Source organism: Conger conger, chromosome 7 (assembly GCF_963514075.1).
Source record: "Conger conger chromosome 7, fConCon1.1, whole genome shotgun sequence".
Taxonomy (NCBI): domain Eukaryota; kingdom Metazoa; phylum Chordata; class Actinopteri; order Anguilliformes; family Congridae; genus Conger; species Conger conger.
This window is the reverse complement of record NC_083766.1, coordinates 59,357,530-59,380,267: the sequence shown is the minus strand read 5'-3', so window position 1 is coordinate 59,380,267 and position 22,738 is coordinate 59,357,530. Positions and strand designations below refer to the sequence as shown.

The 22,738-nt window shown below is 39.8% G+C and overlaps 3 protein-coding genes across 3 annotated transcripts; 2 read left to right on the top strand and 1 right to left on the bottom strand.

Annotated features, from left to right (window-relative positions):
• Nucleotides 1-3,221: 3,221 nt before the first annotated feature.
• LOC133133453 (olfactory receptor 8U9-like) lies at nucleotides 3,222-4,310 on the top strand. The gene has a single exon (XM_061249550.1). It carries the CDS (start codon nucleotides 3,222-3,224, stop codon nucleotides 4,308-4,310), a length of 1,089 nt encoding a protein of 362 aa, XP_061105534.1.
• A 5,875-nt stretch (nucleotides 4,311-10,185) lies between these two features.
• Nucleotides 10,186-12,054, top strand: LOC133133745 (cytochrome c oxidase assembly factor 4 homolog, mitochondrial-like). The gene is made up of 2 exons (XM_061249919.1): nucleotides 10,186-10,312; nucleotides 10,926-12,054. The coding sequence occupies exon 2, from the start codon at nucleotides 10,940-10,942 to the stop codon at nucleotides 11,192-11,194; it is 255 nt and encodes an 84-aa protein (XP_061105903.1). The 5' UTR covers nucleotides 10,186-10,312; nucleotides 10,926-10,939; the 3' UTR covers nucleotides 11,195-12,054.
• Nucleotides 12,055-17,118: 5,064 nt separating this feature from the next.
• Nucleotides 17,119-18,394, bottom strand: LOC133132830 (olfactory receptor 52Z1P-like). Its single transcript, XM_061248586.1, has 2 exons — nucleotides 17,439-18,394; nucleotides 17,119-17,164 (listed from the first exon to the last, which is right to left on the bottom strand). The coding sequence occupies exons 1-2, from the start codon at nucleotides 18,371-18,373 to the stop codon at nucleotides 17,119-17,121; spliced, it is 981 nt and encodes a 326-aa protein (XP_061104570.1). The 5' UTR covers nucleotides 18,374-18,394.
• Nucleotides 18,395-22,738: the final 4,344 nt, after the last annotated feature.

Here is a 22,738-nt window from a genome sequence, read left to right as displayed (position 1 = left end):
TTAAAATAAAAAAGATGATCAAATAGGCCCTGGTCCTTATCTTTGTTGTGCAGGTAGCGGTTGAAATTGTACTTCCCTCTAGGGTCTTTCGGCGCACTTATCCCTTGTTATGGGTATGCACTTTGCACATTGTTGTATGTCGCGTTGGATAAGAGCATCTGCCAAATGCCATTAATGTAATGTAATGTTATATAGAAACAAATGAAGTCTGATGGAGGTCTCAGTGCCTTAGATTTTCATGTACTTAACCAAACACTGAGTCATATAAACATATAAACAAAAAGGCATCCTTTTCTCTGGTTAATATATTGTACATGAACCATGAAATAGCCAATAAATTACATCATTTACAAAAAAAAAAAAAAAACAGCATTTCAAATTCACGTGTGATACCTTGTCTTCTACGGCAATGGCTCCAATCTTATGTAAAAAAAAAAAAAAAAAAAGAAGAAAGAAATAACATAAACAAGTTGGAGCTCAGCCAAATCCGGACCCTGCTAATATGATATACAATGGATAGAAAATGAATACACCCCCTTCAATATTTTTATGTCTTGTTGTGTCACGGAATGTAAATTTAATGGATTAAAATGGGACTTGTTTTTCCCTGACCCAAAGAACACAACATACCATATGAATGCAGTGAAATTATTTTAATTTGAAAAAAAGAGTGCATTTAATGGACAAAACTGAAATTTCCTAATTTTTTTAAGTATACACCCCCCTGAGTCAATACTTGGTGGAAGTGCCTTTGGCAGCAATTACAGCGACCAGTCATTTTGGGCAGCTCTGCACAAGGTTGGCGCACCTGGACTTGTAGATCTTCCCCCTCTCCTCTTTGCAGAACTGTTCAAGTTGGGAGAGGTTTGTGCTGATGGACAGCAACCTTCAAGTCATTCCACAAGTTTTCAACTGGATTTAGGTCAGAGCTTTGGCTTGGCCATTCCAGCACATCCACCTTGTTCTTTACAAGCCACTCAGTGGTAGCTTTGGCCTTGTGCTCTGGGTCATTGTCGTGCTGGAATATGAATTTTGGACCCATTCTCAGTCTCCTTGCAGACGTCTTCAGGTTTTTCTCCAGAATACCCCTGTATTTGGCCCCAGCCATCCTCCCTTCAATGTTGACAAGTTCCCCAGTCCCTTTAGATGAGAAACATCCCCATAAGATTATGCTGCCACCACCATGCTTCACGGTCGGGATGGTGTTTTTTTGATGATGAGCGGTGTTGGATTTTCGCCAAACATAGCGTTTGGCATTCATGCCAAAAAGTTACATTTTGGTTTCATCAGACCACAAAACGTTCTGCCAGTTTGTTGCAGGTTCCCCAAGGTGTTCTTTTGCAAATTTCAAGCAGGCCTCCTGGTGGACCTTTTTGAGAAATGCCTTTTTTCTTGTCACCCTTCCATACAGGCCAGATGTGTGCAATATCTTTGATATAGTTGTATGATGGACAATTTTCCCTCTGTTGGCCATAAAATCCTGGAGCTCTTTCAATGTTGCCATTGGATTCTTGGTAGCCTCTCTGACCAGTTGTCTTCTCTCCCAGTCATCCAGTTTAGATGGACGCCCTGATTTTGGCATACTGAGTGGTGCCATGCACTTTCCATTTCATAATTATGGTCTTAAGTTCTTAACAGTGCTCCAAGGTATTTTCAAAGCCTTAGAAATGTTCTTATATCCCTCACCTGATATGTACCTTTCCACAACTTTGTCACGGACTTCTTTTGCGAGATCTTTGGAGCCCATGCTTCTGCCTTTCAGTGAGACTGCTCTTGCATACTAAGGGACCATGGTAAACAGCTGTTTTTATTCATGTCATCAAGATAATTGCTGTGATTTCACACAGGTGTGGGGCAATTACCTATTGTTTGATCTTGAAGGAAATTTGCCATTTCCTGAGAGTTTATGGGATGATTCAGTAAAGCGGGTGGATACTTATCAAACCAATTTATTGCAATTGTTCATTGTTAAAAAAAAATGTCATTGGTTTATCACTTTGAAGGTTAAGTACTGTATGTAGATTTGTAGAAAAAACACATAGATTAATTGCACTTTAATTACAGGCTATATGTCAAGTAAATCTGAAAAAATGTTCTGGGGGTGTATTCATTTTCTATCCACTGTATATCGACGGCCAATTATATTACGTTATCGGGATGATATTATGAGATTCTGGTATGGGTAATTATAGGGAAACTACAACCCGGCTAATTTACCTCACGTACCGATGGGAATTATGCCATAACAACTTAAAGGAAGCGCAGTTTTCGCATTTTAATGACGTCCCTAAAGAGTTCCTCAAAATATATATGTCCACCCATTGGATGAGATACATGTTTCGAGAGAGGGCTTGCTCAACAGCTCTCTGTGCGGCGAGTCCATCCATCGGGTGTTCCGGCGCAGACGCGGGAAACGGTTGAGTGTGAATCTTGGATACAATTCAATGGATACACGAGCCTCAGGTTGGTATATGGGTCGAAGTGTTTGGCCCGGATTCTTATTTTTAGCGAAGAATATGTTAGTGTTGTTGAAATGATGTGTAGTTGCGTCGGAAAGCAAGTTGCGTCTATTGCTAAACAACCCCTTCAGCTGACCAAAGGGACGGGTGCCTATTAGCTGTGTAAAACGAAGAATGGAAGGTAATTTCGGAATAGATTGAACAAACAATTAATTAATTTTCACTAATTCATTTTATTTCCTGTCAGGAACTACTACGTCAGAAATAAAAGAATAGAACCGATGAAACGCGCGAAGAGCCAAGTTAATTGGCAATTTTACTCTTCTGTGTCGTTGGCTCCCAAGCACTTGGTTCGGGGCGTTGAGTCCTGAGAGGTTGGATGCACACACAGAAAAAAAGCAACCCACTCTCCACAATTCATTTTATACATCTACATCTGCCAAATTGCACCTCAGATGCACTGCACTCATACAAGTTCTTATAAAAGATGTCTGCAGAAGTGTTATAACAGAAGTGTATTCACTAATAAATGGGAATCATGGGCTGGAAATGTGTTGGTAAGATTGAACACAGCGCCCCAAGGCGTTGTTATGCTGTAAGGTCAATCGTTTTAAATTTTTTATTATTATTTTTTAAGTTCATTAGTCGATTGCATAATAAACGTATAGGCTGCGAAATCAACGTAACACAATTCATATGAAGTGACTATTTACGTCCATACGTAATGTTCCATATCGTAAACCTTTACAGAAGTGTACGTTGATGAACTTCTATAGAGGCGTGGGCCTGCTAGGATGCTGTGATGCTCTGGGTGTGCTGTATCTTTCAGGGATGTCATTTGACGCCGACGGTTCTCAGCAGCGGATGACCGAAATGGGGGCTTCCGGGACGTCCAACTTGAACGACTCCATCGTTTGGCCGAAAGGATTTTACATTGTCGGATTTACGTCTTTACAGTTTTCCCATTTATATATCATTTTCTTAACCATCGTTTATATTGTAACGGGCTTGTCCAACCTATTTATCCTCTCCATCATTTGGACAGACCACCGGCTGCACGCTCCAAAGTATATTGCGGTGGCTAATTTAGGGGTTGTTGATTTGGGGATCAGCACAACCATTATTCCTGGGATGATCAAGAAATTTCTCGCGAAAGATAACTTTATTTCCTACAACGCATGTTTGACACAGATGTACTTTTATTACTGTTTTATATCACTAGAGTCATTTTCCCTCGGTGTACTTGCCTATGACAGATTGATTGCCATATGTTTCCCACTGAGGCATACTTCAATCAACACTCCCACACGCATGGTCAGTATTTTAGCGATTCTTTGGTCGATTTGTATAAGCATCAATGTGTTCACTACTGTAATCATGACAAGACTGTCTTTTTGTGATTCTGTCAACGTGGACAGCTACTTTTGCGACTACGCCCCTGTGTTCAGACTGTCCTGCAATGATCACAGATTGCAGTGGGCTACTGCCACAGCTCTGAGTTTAATTATTCTGTTCGGGCCACTTAGTTTCATCGTCATATCATACGTGAGTATTCTGGCAGCCGTGTTTAGAATGAAAAATGTGGAGAGCAGGTACAAGGCACTTGCAACGTGTACAGAGCATCTCATTCTTGTTGCGATTTTCTATGTGCCAATCTTAACGCTGTTCATAGTTGGACTTTTCTTATTCCGCGTCGATCCGGATATCAGAATGGTGAGCTTGTCGTTAGCCTCATGCATACCGCCCTGTCTGAATCCCATTGTATATTCCCTGGCAACCAAAGAAATCAAGAACAGAATACTGGCTATGCTCCAAAAAGTCAAGGTCGCAGCGTGGGGAGGGCAGGCGTAGAGTCGGCCCATGGTGTTTTCCTTTCCTCAATGATGACTGGAAGCCGGTGGCTTTTAAAATTCTCATGTAAATGTAATTTGGGATGTGCCGCTGTTGGGGGTCTGTGCGGCATCTCTTCGATGAGAGCACGTGAAAGCGTGTTACCGCGCCGTTAGAGAAAGGAGTGAATCACTACAGTAATTTTTATGTAATGTTAATCTTTACTTAAACAGGAAGGCCAACTTGGTTTATTGGTGCATGTCATGTTTCATTCAGTCCAGGATATGCATGTGATTGAAATTAAACAAGGAAGACATTGTATGCCTGTACCTTATTGTTTTACACCGTGTTGCCTTCATTTGGTGTATTCGTTTCTCTGACTAATTGCTTGTTTAGTGTGCTGCGGTGGCCCCAAGGGAACCTGGTACACCACTCAGTTCCATGCTATATGAAAGTTAAACATCAATTAAATTAAAGAAAGCAAACAGGACTATTGTATGCTTAATCGGTGCTAATCTAGGAGACATTATACACTCAGTGATCACTTTATTAGGTAGACCTGTAAACCAGTGTGTTAATGCAAATATTTAAATAACACACAACAGTCTCTATAATTTGCAGAGAATGATGAAAAAAAAAAAATCATCAAGTGAGCAGCAGTTCTTTGGGCAAAAACACCTTGTTACTGACAGGTCAGAGGAGAATGGTCAGACTGGTCAATGCTGACAGGAAGGTGACAGTAATGCAAATAACCACGCATTACAACAGTAGTATGCAGAAGAGCAAGTAAACCATCAAACCCCTAAATGGATAGGCTACAGCAACAGAAGACTTAATAGGTCTAATAAATAAGCCCAATAAATGCCTAATAAAGTGCTCACTGAGTGTATAATATCAATGACTCCCAGCATACTAAGAGGACTACCCACTAGGCAGAGTCATTAATATCAACCGGTGAATTGATGTGTTTTATTATGAGTTTTTAATGAGGTGTCCGATACATTTCTACAACCTGATAAAATTATATGTGTGAAAGGACTGTGGCTCAATGTGTAGTGCCTTCAGAGATTACCTTCTGCCCATCACTCTTACAAACAGCTATTTGAGCAGTAGTGGCCTTTCTGTTAGCTTGCACAGGTCCTCCCATTCTCTCCTGTTCCTCGCTCATTAATGAAATGTTTTCAGCAACGTATCTGCTGCTTGCTGGATGTATTTTGTTATTTCCGCCATCCTCTCTAAGGGCTGTAGTGTGCGGGTATCCCAGGAGGGTGGCTGTTTCTGAGCGCTGGGATCACCACATCTGGCAGCGACAATCATACCACGGTCAAAGTCACTTGGATCACACATCTTGCCAATTCTAATGTCGGGTTGAACAATAAAACAATCACTTCACCATGTCTGCAGGCTTTAGAAATTGAGTTTCAGCCACACCTGCCCTATGAAAGAGCAGGCTATTTGTGCAGGTAGCCACACTTGCAAACTACTATAAAATTTTAAAAAACTGGCAAAGCCTTGGCTGTCATTATGGGTGATTATGAGTACACTAACCTCACAGATTTAGTCCATTCACCACTGGCATTATACAGTGTTCAAATTATAACAATGTCCCCAAAGAGTTACCAGGTAACATACGAGCCTACCTGTGGAAAAAATACGTTGCTGTTTCAGGTCTACCTGTGAGGTGGTTAATAGGTTCATTTTCTCACTGGTTCAGCTCATTGCCGGTTTCAGCCAAATAATCAGGAAGATTTTGTTTTTGTGTTGTACAAGCCACATTTAGATGTACATATTTGCGGTGAAATTGTGCAGCTGCAATCGTGGGGGAGCCAGGCTGATATTATGAGCCCCTGTGCGAGATTTATTTTGGCCCCCTCTTCCCCTTTGATGCACGCGCACACGCACGCACGCACACGCACACACACACACCCACACACACACACATGCACGCACACACACTCACGCACACTCACGCGCACGCACACACGCGCACACACATACACACACTCATACACACACACATACACACTCATACACACACATATACACACACACACTCATACACGCACACACACACACACACACACTCATACACAAACACTGCACCTTTTGGTCTAGATATTTTACAGTGTACACTGTGTTGGATTGTACGAGTTAGGCTGTTGGGAAAGTAGGTCTTGGGAGATTTCATAACCATGAACAGCGATTAGCTCAGACAGGGCTGACAGGCAGGGTGGCTGAAACAGGCGGTCACTGAAGCAAATTACATCCAAACTAGCCAGGCCTATAGCTGACCAGCAAGCACAGAAAAGAGGCATGACAGCTCAATTGTTGTAGGTTGTCAGGCTATGAATACAATGCATAGGCTATGATAATATGCAGGTTTCCCAACTCAATCACTGGGCGAGGAGTTCACTAGCCAGCTAGCTAGGAGCCGTATTGCTCCAGCCAAAAAATGCACAATGTTTAGGCATACTTGTTAACAAGTAATCATATTAGACATTAGATCTCCTCAAACTTCTACAGGGGGCATTGCACAATCAATATCCCCCCAATCTACAACACTAATCAATATCACAAAAAACCATTAACCCCAACATCTTTCTTATCCATAGTAAGCATGTCTGTTCTGGGTGTTGCCTCTCAGGGCCACCAGAGGGCGCTCTGGGGATGCTATTTCCCTCCTGCAACAGGCAGACCTAATTACCCGGTATTAATTACAGGTGTGGCTACCCTATTTAAGGCCGGCTTGCTCTGTGCTCGGGCCTTTGTTGTCTCATTCTGGCAGTAGCACAGAGCAGGTAAAGAGGTAGTCGGACGACTGATTTTCTGTTAAAATGAATAGAAACGCAGGAATGTCCTAGAGTTAGAGTTGGGTCCTACTGCTCCCTGTCTTTCTCTGTCGCCCAGGCCTGGCCTCACCCTGTTCTGAGTTTCCCTCCCTGAGACGCACAGTCCTGGCCTCGCCCAGTTCTGAGTTTCCCACCCTGAGACACAGAGACCTGGCCTCGCCCTGTTCTGAGTTTCCCGCCCTGAGACGTACAGTCCTGGCCACGCCCTGTTCTGAGTTTCCCTCCCTGAGACACAGAGACCTGGCCTCGCCCTGTTCTGAGTTTCCCACCCTGAGACACAGAGACCTGGCCTTGCCCTGTTCTGAGTGTCCTACCCTGAGACGCACAGTCCTGGCCATTTGGGCCGACTCCCGTTTTCACCTCACCTCTCCCCGAACTCCTCCTGGTGGTGGAGGTCCTCCGAGGTGCAGTGTTCTTTGTTCATTTCTCCCCTCCGGGTCGCGGAGTTTGGCTTGCTGTCCATATTGTGGCAGCCATGTTTCTGTTCTTCTTTCTCCTTCTCCTCCCCTGGTGGCACTTTGGCTGCCGAGGGGGCGAGGGGCTGAGCTTCTCTAGGATTTCAACTTTCGTTCTCACAGAGACGACTATTTATGACGGCAAATAACCAACATATTCACTGAAACTACATAAGTATGAATCATTAGCCACTTTTCTAAAACATTTTTAGCAAACTGTCTGTAATTATCTTGGACTGTAATCCAAAATAGTAAGAGGTGGTGCGTGTTTTTCTGTGTGTGTGTGTGTGTGTGTGTGTGTCTGTGTGTCTGTGTAATAGACAGATATATACTTTGTGTGTGTGTGTGTGTGTGAGATGATGATGATGATGATGATGATTTGGAAGTCAGGAGTCCACTGACCTGCATGTTCAGTGAAATCCTATTTAACAGGGGAAAATCCTGTAAATGGAGCAAATAACCAACATATTCACTGAAAATACATAAGTATGAATAAATAGCTCTCAAGGCCACAGTTCCATGAACTAACATCTGTGTTGAGCTATAAATTCTTATCAGGGCCTGAACGTCCTTTGTCACTTAGACTCTTTTTTAATGCTACCATAAAGACATATATATATATATATATATATATATATATATATATTAGATAAATAAACTGGGAACTTCACCTATGTGACATTTTGGCTTTGTATTGCACAGGTAAAATAAATTATTATTATTATTATCATCATAACAACAACAACAGTTGTTGTTCAGTAAAAGATACCGAGCTCCTTGTGCAGAAAGCATGAATATTACTCATCATTTCATTTGTTGTATAAGTAAAACGGCATTGTGAAGATGCTTCAAAGGCACTAAGTCGTCAGAAGATTTAGCCGATTTGCTTGAACATACTGCCCTCTTGCGTTTGTAAAATATATTGCAGCGTTTGTTAAATATACAGTATATTGCAGGCAGACACAGGTGCATGGTTTTCTCATGGCTCCACCTTTGAAGAACAAGAACATTTTCCTACTCTGGTGTGAAATATATATTCATAATATTTACAAAATAGTCCAAATTTCCCCCATATATTTGAGCATATTCCATGGCTATCATAGGCACTGTGTTATGGCAAATTTGTTTATCCATTAGTGGGAATGGAAGACTGCGTCTGCGAGTTCATGCTAAATTCTGCTATTAAATAATCTGGGGAAAGACCTGTATACACTGCTGTATTGAAATAGTTGTGGGTATAACCTGCTGTAGCATATATACTTTGGGTGTGCTTCTGTCTGTGTGCATGTGTGTGTGTGTATGTGTGCATGTTTTATGTTTTATGTTTTATTTATTAGCACAATAAGACAACAATAGAAGTACAAGGCAAAGAATAAAACAAATTGTGCAGGTGAGATAAAAACCCCATGGGGGATTATAAAGGCATCTCACCCAAACAAATTATGCAAGCAATAATAAAACAAAAATGAAACAAGTCATTATAATGTAACATCAGATAAAATAATACAAGACGTGTGTGTATGTGTGTGCATGGCATGCACAATTTATTTTATTCTTTGCCTTGTACTTCTATTGTTGTCTTATTATATGTCTGATGCATGCATGTGTATGTGTGCGTGTGTGAGTGTGTGTGTCTGTATGTGTGTGAATGCATGTGTATGTGTGCGTGTGTGCGTGTGTGCGTGTGTGCGTGTGTGCGTGTGTGCGTGTGTGTGTGTGTGTCTGTATGTGCGTGTATGTGTCCATGTATGTGTGTCTGTGTGTGCATGTGTGTGCTCGTTTGTGTGTGTGGGATAATCTGAAGGACAGGACTGCACTGACTTCCACATTCAGTGAAATGAAATCCTAATCAAATTGTCACAAAACATAGTCACTAAAATACATTAGTATAAAGAAGCAGCACTCAAAGCAATAGCCTGCATGCACAACAACCCTCCAGGAACCAGCAACATAAACGTCGCAATCAACAATTGGAGTTGTAGCTCTATCATTGGTCCACTAGGTGGAACCAATTCTCCATGCATCAATGTACATGCAAGCCTATCATCCAAGTCATATGGTGTGTGTGTGTGTGTGTGTGTGCATGCCTCTTTTTAATGTGACCCTAAACACACAATAGCTTATGAGAAAGGGGGATTTCTTCTATTAAAGAGAAACTTAAGAACTGGGAATCTTCACCTGCACAATCTTGCACAAGAACAAAAAAACAAAAAAATGTGTGAACAATGTGAGTTCACTAACAGTAAATATGAAGTTATATTAACTAGATAAAGTAGAGTAGGAGACTGACCCTTGATGCTTTCAAACCACAACTTGGTGTTGTAAATGTCACACAGTTCTTTATTGAATCTAAAATACTAAAATATTATGAGTAAACCTCTTTGACACACAGGTAACATGATCAGACAGCCAGATTGTCAGTGTGCACAGGAAGAAATATTTCGGTAAAGGTATACAGAGGTCATTGTGCAGAAAGCATAAATATAATTTATCATCTCGTTTATTGTGTTAAGCAATTTTTTTAAATCGGCAATCTGCTTGAACATACTGCCCTCGTGCGTTTGTTAAATATATTGCAGGCATCACCTCTGTTTGAAACAACCGGAAAGAAGGACGTGTTTCCAAGTGACACACTTCCTTGTCCTTTCCCTAAATCTCCCCCCGTGGTGGAGGGCATTCTCAGACTGTGATGCACGAACTCAAAACTAGAAGCGAAAAGGTACTTTCATATAGCCTAGCTTTCGAAAAAAAACATAAAATAATGACAGTTGAATGTTGTACTTTTAGCTGAAACTGTAACATGTTTTTACTAGGCGTCCTTATTAGCTAAATTTGGATTTCAGCCTGGGACTCAACAACTTGATCTGAGCTCACGTTAGCAATTGGGCTAACATATTTTTGACGTTTGAGAGCCAGGAAAGCTTGTGCCTTGTAACTGCAATATTGTGCTTTTATTAATCAGCGGTAACGTTCTGGCGTTCAGTATACACCAGCTAGGTCGAATGCCTACAAAAGTTGAAAAACCTAGAATAAAATACTGTTCAGGATGACGTGCACATTTGAGCTGATCTCAATATAATAGCTAAATATTTTATTTATAACAGGCTAGCAGGCTTTCAGGGGCCTTGTCACTGGATAGGACCCCTAAAGAGGACAGCTGTATGAAGTATTTTGTTTACAAATGCAAAGCAATTCCACTTTATGTTGGCATTATTTTACATAGGCTTAAACTACAAATTAGAATTTACTCTGCATGTGAATACATTTATGACATTTCCCTGAAAGCTTTTACTGAGCCAATGACTAATGTATTGTCCCTCAATTTGTCAAAGCGAATCGAGTCGTAATGGCGTCGTCGTCGTCGTCCTCCTCGCCACACGACCGCAGCAGACCGAGCGAGGACGAGGAGGACCCGGTCGACCAGATGATCTCCAGGACGGGATGCGCGGAGCTCCACTACGCTGTGCAGGAGTGCATGGCGGAGCGCCAGGACTGGCGGAAGTGCCAGCCCCAGGTGCAGGCCTTTAAGGAGTGCATGTTGACATTCCAGAGCGCAAGGAAGGAGCAACTCGCCAAGCAGAAACCAGCACAGGTCAATTAGTAGACCTGACTTCGTGTCTGAAACTACTTTTTCTTTCTTGTGACTTTGCTCAGTGGTGTGAAAGTTTTTGGCATGCCATATACCAATAGTTTTCATATGGCCTTTTCTTCTGCGTGGCGGCCTGTAGCGTAGTGGTTAAGGTAAATGACTGGGACATGTAAGGTCGCTGGTTCTAATCCCGGTGTAGCCACAATAAGATCCGCACAGCCGTTGGGCCCTTGAGCAAGGCCCTTAACCCTACACTGCTCCAGGGGAGGATTGTCTCCTGCTTAGTCTAATCAACTGTACGTCACTCTGGATAAGAGCGTCTGCCAAATGCCAATAATGTAATGTAATGTATGGTAATGTAATGGATGATGGATGAAGTGCTTCTCTCCTCTTTCTATTTTGACATACATTTGAGCAGTTACAAATTTGAAATTAAGTCTGATTTGTTTTCGTTTTTTAAATTTTGTTTATTTCAAATGATTCTCAGGTTAATATCATGTCCATTGTACGCATCATGGTTAAGGTTTGTCTCCTGGAACCAGGTGTGGGTCAAAAACAATATTTGAATTTGAATTCAAATATTTTTCTGGGATTTACTGAGCTTGTCTGGTGTATTTGGAAGCGATTAAATACTCTTCAAACTTCACAAAATGCAAATCTGACCTTCTGGTCCTCTTGGCAAGATCAACCAAGCACAGAAAAGTATCTGAATCCAAAGTGATTATCTGTTTGACCCAGGTCTGCGTGGAACAAGTATACAGCTCTGAGAAGCAGAATTTACAGTGCGGCCTTAGAATAAACTATCACCACAGTGAGTTCTTGAGAATAACCAAAAATAAAATAAAGGATCCATCTGTTTGTTTGAGAAGTCACTTATGTCCTGTCATTACTAATGCTCATGTTTTAGTACAATTATATATTTTGGCCTTATATATACACTCACTGAGCACTTTATTAGGAACATCTACTTATTCATGCAATTATATAACCAGCCCATTGTGTGGCAGCAGTGCAATGCATACAATCATGTAGATACGGGTCAGGATATGTTCACGTCCATCATCAGAACGTGACTTTGACTGTGACACATTACAACAGTGGAAGAACATCTCTAAACACAAAACACATCAAACCTCTGGGTGGATAGGCTACAGCAGCAGAAGGCTTAATAAGTCAAAAAAATAAATCTTATAAATAGCTCATAAAGTCCTCACTGTGTGTATATATGTTTGTGTGTACACGCATCAAAACAATACAAAAAATAATTTGCATGTGGAACATGTTAAAACCTGTTTATTTTTGCACAATAATTGCATTTTAGGCCGAATGGGGCTGATTATGTTGTTTAATTTTTTTGGTTATCTGTCCTGCAGTCATGATTCAATTAAAATGTGCAAAAGTTAAACATTTATTTCAGAGTCTTCAGACCATGGTCCCAAATTATATTGAAAAAATTGGAACCATTTTCTGGAAGAAAGTGGCAATAACACAGTTATTATTTGCTGAGACAGCATGGAACACCTCTGTTAACAATATTGGACAATGTTGCCGCCATTTGGTTCCAAAACTGATGGGGCAATCCCAAAACATATACATGAAGGTGCATACGGACCCCTGAGGACACAACTCAAAGATTGGAGAATGTGTTGTTTTCTAGGTGTTATGTACATTCTGTGAAGGGACTTGTAGTGTATAAGCTGATGGTCATGACTGTTAGATACAGTGCACATGCAAGATTGCTCCCAATGGTATCCCAAGGAATTCCATCATTACTAGTGGATAGATCTGTATCCCAAATTGATTGGATTGTAAGGGGTTTGTAAGAGGCGCTCAGGAGAAACGTGTAAAGGGCGAAGATTAAACCCCTTGTTCCGTTTCTCCAGCAGGGCATGCCTTGCATGTGTGGGAAGCTCTGTTTCCCAGGGGACGCATTGGAAGACGCAAACATGGGTAAACGTAAAATGATGTACCAGGAAGGCCGTGTTGTAGTTTTACATTCTGGAATGTACTGAGGCAGTTTCGCTCAAAAAAGTCAGCAAAGGTAGGAATTCCCATTGAGGAAATTATGAAATGGAAGTTATGAAAAATGGTTGTGGCTAAATGCCATTTGCAGATGGCCTTCTTGAATTTTCCAAATTGTGAGAATAGGTCATGGGCCCAAAACGCAATTTAGCTGAGGTAACAACCATGCAGAATCCCTTTGTCAACCATCAGCATGGGAAAAACGAAACTGTCAATTCAGAAGACAATTGACCATCACAAGTCAGGTAATGGGTACAAAAAAACACAAACAGTTGAACATACCATACCACTTTTACCATGAAAAAAACCTCTGGACTGAACAAAAGAGGGGGGTAACACAAAGATATCAATGATTCAGAAAAGTTCTGCATGGAGGAATGGTCAATAATCCCTCCAAATGTGTTCTCTAACCATATTACAAATTATAGGAAAAGGCTGTCATCTTTTCCAGGGGTGTTTGCACAAAGTATTAAAGCAGTAGTGCCAATATTTGTGGAACCAGTTTTTTTGGGAATATATATACAGTGGTGTGAAAAAATGTTTGCCCCCTTCCTGATTTCCTTCTTTTTTTTTTTTTTTTTTTTGCATGTTTGTCACACTTAAATGTTTCAGATCATCAAACAAATTTAAATATTATTCAAAGACAACACAAGTAAACACAAAATGCAGTTTTTAAATGAAGGTTTTTATTATTAAGGGAGGAAAAAAAATCCAAACCTACATGGCCCTGTGTGAAAAAGTGATTGCCCCCCCTGTTAAAACATAACTGTGGTTTATCAAACCAGTTCAATTTCTCTAGCCACACCCAGGCCTGATTACTGCCACACCTGTTCTCAATCAAGAAATCACTTAAATAGGACCTGCCTGACAAAGTGAAGTAGACCAAATGATCCTCAAAAGCTAGACATCATGCCGAGATCTAAAGAAATTCAGGAACAAATGAGAACGAAAGTAATTGAGATCTATCAGTCTGGAAAGCCATTTCTAAAGCTTTGGGACTCCAGCGAACCACAGTGAGAGCCATTATCCACAAATGGCGAAAACATGGAACAGTGGTGAACCTTCCCAGGAGTGGCCGGCCGACCAAAATTACCCCAAGAGCGCAGCGACGACTCATCCAAGAGGTCACAAAAGACCCCACAACAACATCCAAAGAACTGCAGGCCTCACTTGCCTCAGTTAAGGTCAGTGTTCATGACTCCACCATAAGAAATAGACTGGGCAAAAATGGCCTGCAAGGCAGAGTTCCAAGACGAAAACCACTGCTGAGCAAAAAGAACATTAAGGCTCGTCTCAATTTTGCCAGAAAATATCTTGATGATCCCCAAGACTTTTGGGAAAATACTCTGTGGTTTGACAAGACAAAAGTTGAACTTTTTGGAAGGTGTGTGTCCCATTACATCTGGTGTAAAAGTAACACCGCATTTCAGAAAAAGAACATACCTACAGTAAAATGTGCTGGTGGTAGTGTGATGGTCTGGGGCTGTTTTGCTGCTTCAGGACCTGGAAGACTGCTGTCTACCAAAAAATCCTGAAGGAGAATGTCCAGCCATCTGTTCGTGACCTCAAGCTGAAACAAACTTGGGTTCTGCAGCAGGGCAATGATCCAAAACATACCAGCAAGTCCACTCTCAAGAAAAACAAAATGAAGACTTTGGAGTGGCCTAGTCAAAGTCCTGACCTGAATCCAATTGAGATGCTGTGGCATGACCTTAAAAAGGCGGTTCATGCTCGAAAACCCTCCAATGTGGCTGAATTACAACAATTCTGCAAAGATGAGTGGGCCAAAATTCCTCCACAGCACTGTAAGAGACTCATTGCAATTTATCGCAAACGCTTGATTGCAGTTGTTGCTGCTAAGGGTGGCCCAACCAGTTATTAGGTTTAGGGGGCAATCACTTTTTCACACAGGGCCATGTAGGTTTTTTTTCTCCCTTAATAATAAAAACCTTCATTTAAAAACTGCATTTTGTGTTTACTGGTGTTGTCTTTGACTAATATTTAAATTTGTTTGATGATCTGAAACATTTCAGTGTGACAAACATGCAAAAAAATAAGAAATCAGGACTTTTTCACACCACTGTATATATATATATATATATATTCATTATCCTAACCTCATCCTGAACAGGGTCGCCTATCCCAGCATACATTGGGCGAAAGGCAGGAATACACGCTGGACAGGTTGCCAGTCCATCGCAGGGCACACACACCATTCACTCACACACTCATACCTACGGGCAATTTAGACTCTCCAATCAGCCTAACCTGCATGTCTTTAGATTGTGGGAGGAAACCGGAGTACCCGGAGGAAACCCTCGCAAACACGGGGAGACGCCTTGCTGTGAGGTGTCAGTGCTGCCCACTGCACCATCTGTGCCCCGGTGTATGTATATGTAATGTTATAATGTAGAGTCTTACATAAAAATAAAAATATTTTTTTTTATTATTATTATTATATATATTATTTTTAATGTAAGATTTTGTTGATTTAATCAAGCCATTAATAAAGTGTATGTATTTTGGTTTAGGGTATTTTAGGTCCCCATTTTGGAAGAGAGTATATTTTTTCAGTCGTGTTTAAGGGTTAATTATTCATTTTATTGCACATTTATGAGTAAGTACAGTAGGATGTAACATTGTCTTTGTATGTTTTGTTTGAAATATTGTACCTGCAAAAATACGTTAATTCAAGTGAACTTGTCTCGGTCATGTCACACAGTAAGCACGGTATTTTACATTCCATATTAGCATAAAATATTAAAAATGATGATCAATGGGACTGTAAAATATAAATAAAACAGTAGCAGTCTTTACAGTGAACAACATAAAAATGTTTATTAAAGTGTTACACATTCCAAACGATTAATTACACTCAAACAGAAGAGCATTGGACAAATGCAAAAAACATCAACGCTTTATTAAATGTTTTCTGCCAAATGAATAACAGGATGAGTAGGCTATACTGAGTAAAATAGCAGTTTCAAGGGGACGGCATTGGAGCAATAATGAATAATGAATGCCCCTTCCCGAGTAGAGTATTTTAAGCAGCATGATATGAGCATGATATGATTGACTTAAATTGTAGTCAACGTAGATCAAATTGCTTTTCAGTTAATTTAATATCCTTATAGGCTACTTTATATCAGTCGTTTCCACCAACCGTTGGTGAATCCTACACAGGCTACTTGTATGTGGCAGTTCAGCACAATCATGTCAATCCGTTAAGTGATTTATTTGTGTTTGCTACCGTTTAAATCTCTTCTTCTACATTACTTTACTAAGGTGCAGACAGCCATGTAGTGTTTCTCAACTCCAGAGGGGGCTCATTCCAATCCCTTAAATCCCTTTGCTGTCTCTACATATTATACTCTATCGTTGGAATGGTTGGATTGCTTGATTTCTCCATTTCCCTCGTGGACACTCCAGTGATGGCATCGGGCAGAGTGGTGATGGACAGCAGACTGTCCCTCTGTCCGAGAACATGACCCGATCATACAGATTCTTTCTATAAAACATCCGGAGAATCCGCCCCTTTCTCACCCCCTACTCGACCCAGCTCATGGTCCAAGCCATGGTTCTGTCCCGCCTGGACTACAGCAGCAGCTCGTCTGGTATTCAACCTCCCCAGACACTCCCACGTCACCCCCCTGCTCTCTTCCCTGCACTGGCTTCCTGCAATCTCTGTAAACTGATAGATAGTTGTTGTTTTTCAGTTCTCGATAGTGTCATAACTTGTTCACTGGGATGCTATTTTTGCTAGTTATGTTTGGCTATGTAAGCTGTTTATTGTCCCTACGTAAGTGTATATCATTCTATTGCGTTCTGCTATTTGTCAGATTCGTCAGATTAATCAAATAGGCCCAAGTCCTTATCTTTGTTGTACTCTAAGCACTTGAAATTGTGAGGGTCTTTCAGTGCACTTGGTCCTGGTTAGGAGTATGCACTTTGCACTTTGTTGTACGTCGCTCTGGATAAGAGTGTCTGCCAAATGCCAATAATGTAATGTAATGGAATGTAATAATGAGTATTCTGTTTTGAAATTGACGAGGTACACAATGTAGATCTTAGTAATGAGAGAACCTCCAGGCTATATGGAGCTCACTCCCACAGACGGCCCTATTTAGCTTTGCAGTCAGGGGAGGTTCGCTATGTTGTGCGGCACAGCATTTATAATGGCTGTCCGCCCGCTGAGCTTCGTTAATTCTTGGCCATTGGCGTCCTTCCCATGAATCTTTGGTAGAGTTTCTTCACTGATTCCACAACCTCCTCTGTTTTGAGTGTGTATATTATGGGATTTAGCATAGGCGGCATTGTGGCCGAGAGAGACAAGTTAATGATCCGTGTGTTCGGGTGGACAGGGATGGTCACCGCCGCTATGTTGATGGCTATTATGGGAAGGTAAAACATGGTGACTAAAATCAGGTGGGAAATACAGGTTTTTAGGGCTTTGGTGCGTTCCGCCCAAGACGCGATCCTCATCAACGCAAGGGCGATGCAGAAATAAGTGATTGTAATCAAAATCACAGGTGCGCAGAGTGTAGCCACGAAGCCAATGTAGGCCATGATGTTATTCACGTTTGTGTTGCCACAGGCCAGTTTATATGTTGGGCCATGGTCACAGAAGTAACTATTTATGACAATCGAATTACAGAAAGACAACCTCGAGGCCCAACCTGTACTAAAACCAATCAATATCAATGAGAAAGCCCACGCACCCATTATCATGCTACTCATTGCTATATTAGTGATAATGGCGTGGTATCTTAGGGGAAGACATATTGCAATTAATCTGTCATATGCCAAAATAAGAAGAGTCAGGGACTGTATGAGGATGAAGAGAAAACAAAAAAACATGGTGGAGAAGCATGCCTCGTATGAAATGTATTGCGATTTAAAGAAAAAAACGTCAATTATCTTTGGGATTAACGCACTGCTTCCACCAAAATCGGCCACAGCCAGATTGAATACGGCGATGTATTTCGGGGTGTGAAGAGTGCGTTGGAGGTATATAACAAGCATAATGAAAACGTTTCCGATCACTGTCACAACATACACCAGACACAGAAATATGTAATAGTACTTCACGTGTGGAACACCGTGAAGTCCATTGATGTAAAATCTTGCAGGACGAACAATAGTTGCATTTGAAGACAGCGTTGAGCTCATTGTGCTGCTTTTGCTTTCTTGCTGGTTCTCCTCACACCCTGCAGTCAGAACGTCATAAGATATTACAAACATGAACGTTTCATTTTACAATCCTAACTTTAAAGTTAATTGGAACTATTTTACAGTCCCATATGAACTACTTCTTGTCGACACTTCTCGAAAAGGCCACTGATATGAGTGTATAGTGCAATAATATTGTTAGTCATAGTTATACAGAGTAAAATAAGACATTAAACAGGATGACTAGTGGAAATATAGACTTTAACTGTATTTATTTATACATTGCAGGGTGAGCAGGAAATGTAATGTTGAGGTCACACCTATGGAAAACAAAAATATCTACATATCAGTACACGTATTATATGTGTATATTATATATACTTTTTATTTGTGTTCATGTTTTAGACAGTTTTTTTTTTGGTATCTAATCTATTATCTGCAGAACATTCAGTAGATTATTTCGAATTTACATTACCCGTTCAAATTAGGTCATTCCAAGTAAGTGTACTATTATCAGTTAAGCCTCCTGTTAGGTTATGAGTTCATGACTGCTTTTATTTTTGGGGTTAAATTGACCCCAACAGTTGAAATAAACGCAACATTATTGCAAACGTTTTGACACTTTGTGCCTTATTGTCTCCCAAATGACTAACCTTTTATCCGTAAATATGAAAAATCTGTTTAGATGTAGAAACATCTAATTTTACAGTAAGTGAAAGTTTGGCACCTGTTTGGGAAAGTGTCATCAGAATCATCCACAAAGATATCTGAGATAAACATAAAAATGGTTGTATATTTTCTCACATTTTACACAGAAGGTCAAAACATGGTGAACTGGTTTTTAAGAGACGTCAAACACTGAATAATAGACATAATAGGAGGGTTAAGTCAGATTGGTCACTTTAAAATAAGATTAATTAATTGATATTAACTCATGTGGTCGTTAAAATGAATCAGTGGACAAATACATTAATTAAGCATAAAATTAATTTAATTAGTTAATGCATTTGTTAACAACGAACTTATTTGTTACATGATGATTTATATATTAGCAAACCATAGGATGAACACAATTCATTAACCATTAACAAATATATTGGCTGAATTTTTTATTCCAACGTGAATAACTAATGTATTTGTTAACATGGATTAATGATGTACAAATACATTAACAGAGCTGTACATATTAACTTCGCAGTAGTTAGTGAGTTAACAACGACATTATTTCATGCCAATTCATGGAACCTAATTGTACAGTGTTACCGTCAGATTAAAAAGAGAAAAAAACTTACCCACAAAAATCAATTCATTTTTTACATTAATTTCATGTGATTTTTGTTCTCCAAATATTGATATTCAACATTCCGTTTTTTCAGAGATTCTGTGAAGAATAGTGTTACCTCTCAAATCATGAACAATGTCTTCGGTGAACCGTGTTTACTTTCCGTGCAGCAACATCACAGCTTTAACAGGGAGTTTCACTTGCATGCAGATCTGTAGACAGAGAACAGCCTTATGTAGCCAATCCCATAATGACAGTGGTGGAGATAAACTGGGTAATTCCCACTGACCCACTCCTCCACACACACACACATTTACACACACATACACACACACTCACACTCACAGACACACACTCTCACACACATTTACACACTCTCACACACACACTCACACACACACACAAACACACACACTCACACACACACACACACACACACACACACTCACACACGCACACTCCCCCCACCCCCAATTAGAGAAAAATAAACACTGCATGCTGAAACTAATGTAGTTTCATTATGGTCATTGTACTTATGCAATGGAAAATGTTCGATACTGTATTCCAATGAGCCTTTTTACAGTGCTTGTGTTGTTAATTTTCAGACAACACAACTACTACAAGGAAGAAATGTAAACATTACATATTTCTGTAAGTTTAAATGGACTAATACCTTTTATTTGGTGAATTTTTACAAACTGAAAAAAAAAAGTGTTTGACAACTTCCAAATGCTTCTTTTAACCCTCCTATTATTTACGATTTTATGACTGCTTTTATGTTTGGGGTCTAATTGAGCCAGAAATAAACAAACAATTATTTTAATATGAATATTTCCAAAATGACAAGCCTTTTATCCATAAATATGAATAATCTGTGAGAAACATCTCATTAGCCTAAGCCCAAAATTTCAAGTGAAAGTGAAACTTTGGCACCTGTTTGAGAAAGTGTCACCAGAATCATCTGCAAAGATAATCTGAATCTGAGATAAAAATAAAAATGGTTGTATATTTTCTTACATTTTACAAAGGGTCAAAAGAACCCCACACAAAACATTCGTATGCAAAGTTGGTGCAGGACTAATGTTTATATCTTATTTTTAGTATATTTTGACAATATTTGCTAACTTGCTAATTGTTTTATACATTTATTAAATATTTAAATAAGAAAAGCCGCTAAATGATACAAATATGCTTTCATATATACAGTGGGGTCCAAAGTCTGAGACCACTAGTGAAAATGCTTCTATTTTGCATTCTTTTCTAATTTAATACAAACTTTTTCATTATAAATTATATTATCTGCACAACAATTTGAGTGAAAAGTGATTCGTATTTGGTATGTCCACCTTTAATTGCAATGTGCACTTATGTACAGCTGGCATGGACATGTCATCCTAGTATTATTTGACAATGTTCCAAAGAGCATCTTGTGATGTTACTGAATGCTTGGCTTTTTTCAGACTTCAAGTGCCCCAATTAAAGTTCAGTGGGGTTGAGGTGAGGTGACTGTGGATTGTGCAGCACTCCTTGCTCTTCCTTGGTCTTCAAGCAGTTCTTGGAAAGTTTTGAAGTAACTTCAAAATCCTAAAGCTTTCTGTTTATTTCCAGGAAAAAAAGCATCGCAAATAAAATAAAATAATGAAAAAACAAAATTATACAGTCATTGAAACATGATTTATTTTGAGTGCTTTTTTGATGATGCAATGGAATCAACAAAAGTTTTTATTTTATTTTTATAAAACATGTATTTCCCTCCTTAAAAAAAAAAAAAGTTTTGCCATTATTGGCACCCGTGGGTTAATACCAAAGCACAAAGGACAGCCATGAGTCTTTTCCTATGAATTATGATGAGATTAGAGAGCACATCTGGGGGACGTATGACCAGACCTCCATGTAGACCTACCTCTACAGTTCAGACCACAGGTTTTGGATGGAATTTAATTGACTGAAAAGGTCACTGCAGAACGTGGTCTGGAACAAAGTCTGAGCTTCCTAGCAGAGGCAACCAGATATTCTGCCAAAATATTCTGGTGCTGTTTTCATGGTTCTTTTTGAGACTTGGTGACCCCAATATGCAACCAATCTCTGCTATTCTTAAACTCTGATCCTTGGGTTCTTTCTGGCCCCCCTGATTTTGCAAATTTGCAAATTTGCAACCATGCCATATGTTTTAAATCTTTTTTAGTTTTGCTCTGACAGTCCCTTGCAGTGCTAAGTGGTATGTTTAACCGTTTATGTATTATGCATTACCAGACTTCCATCCATCCATCCATTATCTGAACCTGCTTTGTGAAGGCCAATTACCATTTGTCTCCTTGGAATTGATAGGTATTTCACTTGTCCCATGCTGATGGATGACTTTTCATGCTTGTTACCTCATTTCTATACTCTATACTAATTATTTATTATTATTATTTTTAAAAGAGCCTGCAGAGATCTGGTAAAAGGTCTTGTGGATAGATGAGGCCAAGAGTGACCTGCATTCAGGAAGGAATTGAATACACATGACATGACTAATCAGAGACAGCTGAGAAGCCAACTGTCCAATTACTTTTGGACCCCTAAAATGAATGTATAAAAAGGGCATGTATAAAATGTATAAAAAGGGCATGTAATTCCTACATGGATCACCTGTGTAAATATCCTCAAATTAAAGGTGACAGTCTGCACTTTTACTTATACCATTTTCCAAATACTTTCGGACTGCACTTCATGTAAAGGTCAAAATGTTCCTTGGGGTGAAAGTTACTCGTCTTACTGATGAGGCCCATAATTCTCTCCTCTCTGTGTCTCCATAAACTTTATGAATTTAGAAATGAAAACCATTTTGCTATCGCAACCATGGAAATGTGCTCACTAAATTTGGTTCATATTGCAGGAACAAAAAAAACGGTATACATCGTGCAGCCCTACTGCAGAGAATGCACGTTAACATGTTTGCAAATGTATGGTATTGTCCTGAATTATAATTAAGTGCTTTTTTCTGAATATTGGTGTTCATAATGCTTACCTTATTAATATCAATGCACATGTTTTGCTGTAATTTTGCATAATATTTACTAACAGTCATAGCAATTAGTTTA